General features: G+C 41.0%; 1 protein-coding gene and 1 long non-coding RNA gene across 2 annotated transcripts in view; one reads left to right on the top strand and one right to left on the bottom strand.

The window, feature by feature from the left end:
* Positions 1 to 7,357, top strand: part of TRPC3 (transient receptor potential cation channel subfamily C member 3) — a 55,530-nt gene extending 48,173 nt beyond the window's left edge. The window contains exons 11-12 of the mRNA XM_053403492.1: positions 3,499 to 3,574; positions 6,847 to 7,357. Coding sequence (XP_053259467.1) covers positions 3,499 to 3,574; positions 6,847 to 6,989 — 219 coding nt within the window. The 3' untranslated portion in view covers positions 6,990 to 7,357. The remainder of the gene's footprint in view (positions 1 to 3,498; positions 3,575 to 6,846) is intronic.
* Positions 8 to 4,204, bottom strand: LOC128421144 (uncharacterized). Its single transcript, XR_008332241.1, has 2 exons — positions 3,434 to 4,204; positions 8 to 581 (listed from the first exon to the last, which is right to left on the bottom strand). It is a non-coding gene; the product is annotated as an uncharacterized LOC128421144 (long non-coding RNA).
* Positions 7,358 to 9,412: the final 2,055 nt, after the last annotated feature.

The following is a 9,412-nucleotide window of genomic DNA, read 5'->3' on the forward strand; positions in this document are numbered from 1 at the left end:
ACAGTGATTTCACTCAGTTGAATGGTTCATTTTAATTAATTGACGTAATTCACGAGTAAGTGCATTTTGTATATCTGCATTATGAAAAACCTTTAGAACCATCAAAATTTCAGATTCTCCAAGTGTGTGGCCAACACACCAACCACCCATATACAAGAGGGAAGTATTAGGAGGCTCGGGAGAACATAAACATTTGGAGCAGTGTAACAGCTTTTTAAGGGGGGGAGCCCTAAGGGTAGCAGGAAAACATTATTTTTTTTTAACTTAGTGAGAACAGATAATGCTCAGAGGCTGCCAAACCCTTGGCTATTGGTAGTGGTGGTGGAGCCTGGAAAATCAGGGGGTGAGGAATAGAATGGTGTGTTCTGGAAAAGGGGCATGCTATCAGACTGGAATTCTAAGCAGAAACACTATGTATGCTGCAACATTGTGTTGCAAGCCCAATTTGTATTATTATTAAGTGGAGAATGGAACAGTTTCAGTTGCAAAACCTTAGATTCGGCTGATCAAAAGCTGGCACAGAAGGCTGAAAAGGTTAAGGCATAGGATGTGCTTTTGACTGTCTTTCTCAAAGTCCAGGCCTGTGGGTTCAAAGAAAAACGAGTTATAGCGCTGAAAGAACAGATTCATCAACATCATTTTAAAGCACCAGTTGTGTTGAATGCTAAGCTTACAGAACACTGTTCTAACAAAAGGTCAGAATGCAAGATAGACCATATTGAAAGGATCCAGGGGAGTGATGGAACATGAATAATTTAAATACCAATCTGCATAAACAAACACAAGCATATTATTCAGATACAGTGATATGAAAGATTTTTCCCATGCCCTTCTCTCTCTCCCTCTCCCTTTCTCTCTCCTGTTGACATAAGTCTGACCTTGAGCCATAGAATACATGGGATTTTTATTTTCTGAATTGGAAATGCAGACCAGCTCTTCAGCGACTGCTATGATTGCATACAAGGGAGGGGAGTATGAATACTGGCCCAGCTTGACAATTCCTGACAGCAGTCCTAGGAAAAAAATATAATTTCTCCCCACTCACAGAAATGGCATGTGATGTGAGCACATTTTTGTTTGCTTGTTTTTTGTCCAGTGGACAAAAGGGTTACAAATGAAGCCAGAAACAGGTGGAAACAACACCAGGAAGATCTCTGTACAGACCTAGCTGCATTGGCCCCTATACTGGGACTTATTTATTATTTAATTCATTGAGGAGGCAACTTCCCGGGCTCCTGACTCTGTATTGTACATGCCAATGAGAGCAGATAACATTGTGAAGCTGCCATAATGTTGCTTCTGGCTGAAGCCTTTGTCAGTTGCCCCTTTGCCATCGCTACAAGTAAGACCTGAAAGAAAAGCGTGGCAGTTTATCTTCATCCCATAACATGAATGCTCTACTTCCTGCTTCCAATGTTCCAACCATGTAGGCAGGAATGCCTTCCCCCAAAATTCAGTTCTGCAAGCTGTAAGGGACTCGAGTGGTTCATTCTGCCCATTCATTTTCCCTTTCAGTATTTTATAAGTAACACTCAGTGTTCTATGGCTCAAGCTCAGCCTTTGTTGGGCTGTTTTGGGGAGATTAAACTCCTTTTGGGGTGTATGCACGTACTTTTTTGGAACTTCTTTTGGCACTTATGATCTCTTAATGCAGTGGTTTTCAACCAGTGTGCCGTGGCACCCTGGGGTGCCTTGAATGATGGTCAGGGGTGCTGCAGGCAACACTTGCCTCTGTCCCTCTTTTCTTCCCTCCCTCCTCTGATGCCCTCTTGCGTCTCTGCCTCCCAAAGGCTTGCAAAGCTGGCTACAAACCCCCAAACTTGGCCCTCCAGATGTTTTGGGACTACAATTCCCATCATCCCTGACCACTGGTCCTGTTAGCTAGGAATGATGGGAATTGTAGTCCCAAAACAGCTGGAGGGCCAAGTTTGGCCATGCCTGCTAGGTGAATGGTGCCTCTGAGGCTGGCCAGGGGATGCTGGTTGCCAGGAGCTGAAGTGGCCTTGGAGTAAGCATGCAAGCAGGCGAGGGAGCCCAGCCTGTCAGCCAGTCCACCAGCCCTTGCTGTTGGGAATGGGCAGACGTGTCTCAGGCCCCTGTGAGGACCTCTCTTTGGGGCACAGCTCTGAGATCAGGGGAGGCAACAGTGGCTGACAGGAGGACTCCCAAGGAGAGGGGAGAGGAGAGGAATCTGCGGGAACACTTCCCAAGGGAGGGTGTTCGAAAAGGTGTAAGGTATAGGCCAGGGGTGACATAACTGGGCTTCTGAGCCCCACGGGGTGCCACAGAAATAATGTAATTGGTCAGGGGAGCCATGGACTCAAAAAGGTTGAAAACGTCTGTCTTAATGAATTCATAGGCTGGCTTTCTACCAAAGTGCACAAGGCTCACATACAATAAATACAGTACTAAATAAGATAAAAATAGGGAGCCAGTGTGGTATAGTGGTTAAGAGTGTGGCACTAAGACCTGGGAGACCAGAGTTTCAATCCCCACACAGCCATGAAGCTCACTGGGTGACTTTGGGCCAGTCAATGCCTCTCAGCCTAGCCTACCTCACAGGATAGTTGTAAGAATAAAATGGGGGAGGAGAACAATGCCCAATCACCTTGAGCTCCTTGAAGGAAAGGTGACCTATATATGTAATAAATAAACAAATAAACAACAAAAAATGCTGCCTAAAACGTAACCAATTTACAAGCTGAAACAAACTCATCAGTAGGAGCCCTGCATCTGCCCTAGTTCTCGACACCTTATCCTTTCACTACAAACCATTAACTCTAATGGATGAGGTAGATAATAATAATAATTTAAAAACCCAGTGCCGCTACAAAACCTCATTGCCTGGCTTTTCCAGAGTAATCAAGTTGCAGTTACATAACCCTTGTCTTGCAAAGTCCCAGACACGGTGCCAAAACACAATTGAACAGGAAGTGTTTTGTCACAGTCAGTGTATACTGTCCCCTTCTCTATGCTTGTTCATGGTGATAACCTTCCTCTTGTTTCTCAGTCAAGCCGCTTTGGCTCTTGGCACAGGGGCATTGTGTTTGAGGGAGTGGTTTGACTTGAAGAAGGCATTCCCGCACAAAATGCCCCACCTCACGATTAAAAAGGTGGGATTCAATGCGCAACCTTTGCTGACACCTTGTGGTGAACAGGGGTTGCAGCCCAGAGAGGGAGCCCAAAGGTTGGCAAGGTTTGTTATTACATATTTTCAGGGAGAAATAAGTGTATGACAGATATTCAGGGTCCTTCTATTTACTGAAACAGCCAGGCATGTGGTGCTGTATTATATCTGGTACTATCCATGTCGAGTTGGGGCAGGGGAGGGGAATTAAATGGCTTTGTGTGGCATCTTGTAGGGTCGGAATCCCTTCCAGTCTGTGTAGCTCTGTCAGTTGTATGTGTGAGAAAGAATTGATTGTACTGTTACCTTTATGACATTCAAAGCATCATGAAATGATAAACAGTTGTGGTGTTGTTGTTCTTCTCCAATAGCAAATCATGAAGAGACTTATAAAACGTTATGTTCTGAAAGCACAAGTAGACAAGGAAAATGATGAAGTCAATGAGGGTAAGAGCTACTGCAGACTTCTTAATATACTTGTACAGTAGGAAGACTCTGAATGCTGTCCCAATAATGTAACTACTGAGTCAGATCATAGTGCAGTAACTGGTACACTTAGTGCCTTTTATCAACTATCATCACCTCTTATTTTGCTGCCCACAGCACTTTTATCCAGATATGAGTACTGGGCACCTTTGCCATTACACACACAAAAAGCACTACCTATACCACAACTACAACTATAGTTACTACCAGATGTTTTAGCAAAAATTGGGAGCAAGTCACACAGCAACTGTAGAAACATATTGCCTTTTATTTGAGGTGAGGCTAATTCTTGGTTCACCAGAAACTTAAATAAACTCTCTGCTGAAGCAGGTGTCATTTATTCACTTTTAAAAATTCATTCAGCAAATTTTATATATCGCTGGGTGGTAAACAAAGCTCTAAGTGGTTTGCAAAAATATAAAGTAAAACATTAAAATTGTCAAGTTAAAAGCAGGCATTTCAAAATATGTGTCATGTTAGCCATCTGTTGCACTGAATTCGTGTATGATGTCAGGATACAGGAAAGTGGCTGTACTTTGCCCAAAATGGCCTGGAGTGCCTTACTAGGCTGTGGGCTAGAAGTAGCCCACCAGTGGTATGGATTATTTACAGACAATGCTGCTCCCCACCCCCTGCCCCCAAAATGTAATTATAATGAGCCTTATGACATTTGGAAAAATAAGTGAGCTTCTTCAGACTCAACACAGAAAACACATGAAAAGATTCATGGATGGGGAACCTGTGGCCCTTTCGATGTTGTTGGATTCCAACTCCAGTTAACCCTGACCATGGGCCAGGCTGGCTGTGGCTGATGTCCCACAACACCTAGAGTGCTACAACACCTAGAGTGCTACAGTTTCCTTATCTGATTTGAAGGTTTAAATAAATAAGTAAATAGCTAGCAGAGAAGGGGAGACTTTGAAGGAAACCTGCACTGGTGGAACTGAAAATACTTTCCTCTCACATTTTCTTACAGGGAGGATGTTAATATGCTTTCAAAAAGTAATTCCCAAATGTGTACTATGGGGAAAAGGCAGATTGGATACTAAGAAATGCACTTAAAATAGAATGTATTGATTCACAGATGACATTAAAAAAAACCAACCCCTCAGGAAACCTGAAATATGATTGAAAATCCACTTTTGTACATATGTGGCCACTGGCTGATTTAAAAACTTAATACAGGCATACTTAAAATTGCCTTTCTGCCTTTCATAAATGTGCACTCCTAATAGGAGAGAGGCTCAGAAGCTATTTAAATGGCACAGGTGAAGTAATCTGTCTGAAGCTTAAGAAGGCTTTGCCGATAGCCATCTCCTATTCAAAACTGGAATAGGTTAGAGTCTTTAGTTATGAAAGATAAAGTGATGGGGGATTAATACTTTGAGTGAAGGTTTCGATCTGCAGAAAAACTCTTCAGCAGCCAACTTACCCTCCAGAGATCTGGAGAATGCGAAAGAGAGATAAATATTTAAAATCATGAACCTGCCTCAGTCCAAATTCATGAAAATCCGTATGGAGGAAGCAATCCCAGGGGTTCTTTTTATTTGTCAGCTTATTGTAGGGGACATGCACATGTTTTCCCTGTAAAATCTCTTGAGCTAAATTAAACTTCTGTCAACAAATGTGAAGATGAATAGTTGCATGTGAATGCTATAAACTAATTCTTTAGAGCTGTAAACTCTGAACTGCTTTATTTTTGAATTGGACAAAATAAAGTAGTTTAAGACAAAGCAGCTAAAAATACTTAAAACCCCAAATACCAGTGGTAGTGACCTTTAAAAACATATCCACGTGAGCTGAATTCTCTTCTAAAATTAGCTAAGAAAAAATATGTGACCTTAATACCTCAAGGATGTTGCTTTGCTGCTGTAAGATATGAAGTGTTTGTAAGAGTATGGGAAATACAATGAATGCTATTTCTCATTTTTGGCTTAGAAGCATGAGAGTTGCATCTTAGACCTTCAAGAGAATAAAAGCATACTTAGATTTTTGTTGAAGCTTATTTCTTCCACACATCACATGAAGACTACACACACAGAAAAGTGAATTGCAGTCCTTTAAAATGACCCAGTTACATTTATTTCAATCCAGTTTCTAATGTCTTGTTAGTCTACTGTTATATATATTGAGGACTGATTGGAATGGACACTTTTGAATTTTGCTATTAATTCTTCCCTTTGCACAACCTTGAGATTCCTCATCTTTTTCTCAAATGTCATACTTCTCAGAGCTGATGTTGGTTTCAATAGGTGGTGTATGCTAAGCATGACAAAGTCTGGATGCAACCCAGTGTATTCAACAGTCAGAAATTTGAATAATAAATTATTATAGCAGAGGTACTCCATTTGATAATGCATTTTTCATGTGGATCTCGCCAAAGCTAAGCACCAATAAGTTCCATTAGATCAAAATGGGAGCATCAAGCATTTCGGGGGGGGGTGTAAAGCATTAATTTCAACCACTGAAATTAATAGCAATGTAAAAGTGATTAACTTTGGCTAGATTGTGTCCTGTGTTCAAAATGCAGTTAAATAATCAAACAGGTAGAGGACACATCATTGCTCCACCAGTTCAAAGAAGAATACAGTAAAAGCTTTAAGTAATCTAACTTAATAGTTCAGTAAAGCTTGCAGTCATAATGGAAACAAAAATAGATAATAATAATAAATTGTCCAGTAGCACCTTACAGACCAACTTTGTTTGTTCTGGTGTAAGCTTTTGTGTGCATGCACACTTCTTCAGTCATAATGGAATTACTTATGTAAAGCACCTCCTTATATAATTCATCAGCATAGGTTTAAAACATAAGAATATAAGAAGAGTCTGATGGATCAGGGCAGTGCGATATCTATTCCAGCATCCTGTTGTCAGTTGCCAACCAGATGCCTATTGTAAGCCTGCAAGCAGGACCTAAGTAATAATAATATTATTATAATTTATTATTTATACCCTGCCCATCTGGCAGGGTTTCCCCAGCCACTCTGGGTGGCTTCCAACAAAATATTAAAATACAATGGTCTGTTAAACATTAAAAGCTTCCCTAAAACAGGGCTGCCTTAAGATGTCTTCTGAAAGTCTGGTAGTTGTTTTTATCTTTGACATCTGGTGGGAGGGCGTTCCACAGGGCAGGTGCTGCTACCAAGAAGGCCCTCTGCCTGGTAGTATCCAGTACTACTTCAAATGCTTGGTCTTTGTAAGCTGTGTCAACGTTCTTTTTACTAATTACACAGGTGAACTTAAGGAAATTAAGCAAGATATTTCCAGTCTTCGCTATGAACTCCTTGAAGACAAGTCTCAAGCAACAGAGGAGTTGGCAATTCTCATCCATAAACTCAGTGAGAAACTCAACCCAAATTTAACGAGATGTGAATGATCTCAAATCCCTGGATTTTGACCACAGCACAAGTATTGGCAATAATATTTATGAGTGACTTATACTTGAAAATGTATTGTAGATTTTTAGCACTAAATAACTTTATGTACAGCTTTATTTGAAATACAGTCTTAGAAGATTTTATGAATTTACATGCAAAAACCCCATTTATTTAATGTGTATTATAAAGGATATTTTGCATTTATTTAATAAGGTGCAATTGTATCTAAACAATTTTGCATTGCAAATAGTTTTATCAATAAAATGTATATCATTTGCACTGAACAAAGAAAAAACAACACTGAAGACTAGGGCTGCAATCCTAAACCGGTTTACTAGGGAGGTAAACACGTTTAGGATTGTACTGCATAGGTAAACACGTTTAGGATTGTACCTCCACCATGCTGATGGGAGATGTAGTAACCAAAATACAGCCAGCTCAGTGAAAGATTACTTGAAAGTACTTTGCATATGATCCAGTTAAAATTAAAGCACGTTGAACTCCCATTGATTTCAGTGGCATGCGCTTCTCACACCGATGTAAAAACAACAACACAGCACAATCCTGTGTATGTTTCCTTGGAAGCAAGTCCCCAACGTTTAGTGGGCCTTAGATTGCAATCTTATACATGCTTCCATTGAACTCACTGGAGCTTATTTTGGAGTGGACACGTATAGGATTGCGCTGCTGCTTCCTAGTATGGATACTTGGACTAACCTTTTTAAGTGCTTAATTTTCACTGGATCACACCCCTTGATTTATCAGCTTTCTTAAGAAACAAGCCATGGCATGGACAACTGAATGTTTAATAGTGAAGATAAAAATGCGGCTATAATAGTAATAGTGCCGTTAAAATTACCTGTACCTATATAAGTTTGCATATTTGCTTTCAGAATAGGAAGAATTTTTTTTTTACTTCTAACTAATGTGAACTGTCAAAATATACATTTTCATGTGGTGAAGATGATTTTTTAAAATTTAAGATACTATGCAGGGCTGATATTTTGTTACATTTGTTCTAAATAATGCCTCTGATGCGTACTTGTTAAATAAAATATTCATACTTTATTGACTCTTATTTTATTTTTAATACTATGTCAGTAGTGAGTAGGAATGCTCAAGCACATTGAGGGGAAGGGGATGGATGGATGGAGGATTGGCGCAAACAACCTGGAACTACAGGGCTGAGGAATTGCTTTAATGCAGGGAATGAGAACAAAAGAAAATCAGTCAAATCTGGAACTGCGGTCCTCTAGTACAGGGGCGTCCAAACTTTTTTCAAAGAGCCAGATTTGATGAAGTGAACATGCGTTGAGGGCCGACCAGTTTGCCTGACATTCTTTGAACCATTAAAATTAAATGCAAGTTGTTAAAGTTCATAGCAGAGAATGTCTTCTCACACAAATATGTTGTGCCAAACAAGCTCAGCATTTTCTTAGCCAATCTTCGAATCTCTTGAAACCGGCTCTTATCCAGTTGGCGGTAAAAGTTCACAAGAGAGAGCTGTTGGTGATGACTAAGTAACTCAGTGTCACAATGCAGCTCAATGAGCTCAAACTGCAGCTGATCTGGAGCATCATTGGGGTCAACAGAGAATGGAGAGGAGAAAAGGCTGATCTCCTTTTCAAAAGCGAAGTTTAAACTCCACAGCCAGAGATGCAATATCTGCTGCATACCTGCTCATTTGCGCACTGATATTGTACCGTGGAAAACTGTTCATTATTTCCTGCAACGCTGAAAAATGTATCGTATTGGGCTGTGTTTGTGACAATTGCCTTTGGAAAAGTTGCAGCTTTGTTCCAAAGGCTTTGAGGTATGAATAAAGCTGGTTCACAGCTGCATCTTTCCTCAAAGACGCGTGTTCAGTACATTCAGATGCTTTGTTATGTCACACATTGATGTCCGTTAACATAACAGTGTGTGGGAGAAGGAGACTTGATTAGGAGTCTGGGAAAGGTTAACCACCACAAAGGCTCCCTTTTGAGATTCCACTTCCAGGTGCGCTGCTGGGAATGGGACAGTTCCAAAATCTTGTAAGAGGCAGAGTCACATGCACACAAAACTCCTAATTTTGCCTTCTCCTCAGACCCACCGCTCCCACGCCTTTCCCGTCAGCAACCTTGGCTCGGATCTAGGGGGCAGCCGAGAATCTTAACTTCTCTTCTCAGTGGGCCAACGCCAACCCCCTGGCTGTCAGCCTCGGAGAATGGGGGGGGGGGGGGCAGCGGCGGCAATAAGGAACTGCAAGCCTTCCCCTCTCTTATTTGACATCTTTCCACAGGGCCTGCAAGACAGAGCTCTTCCACCAGGCCTTTGGCCAAGGCGCAGTCTGACGCCCTCCTGTAAACCTCATAATGGTTGCCATTAATTTGATTCTGAATTTATTTTAGAATGAATTTATTTTAGAATGTATTTCAATTAA

Source organism: Podarcis raffonei, chromosome 9, assembly GCF_027172205.1.
Source record: "Podarcis raffonei isolate rPodRaf1 chromosome 9, rPodRaf1.pri, whole genome shotgun sequence".
Taxonomy (NCBI): Eukaryota; Metazoa; Chordata; class Lepidosauria; order Squamata; family Lacertidae; genus Podarcis; species Podarcis raffonei.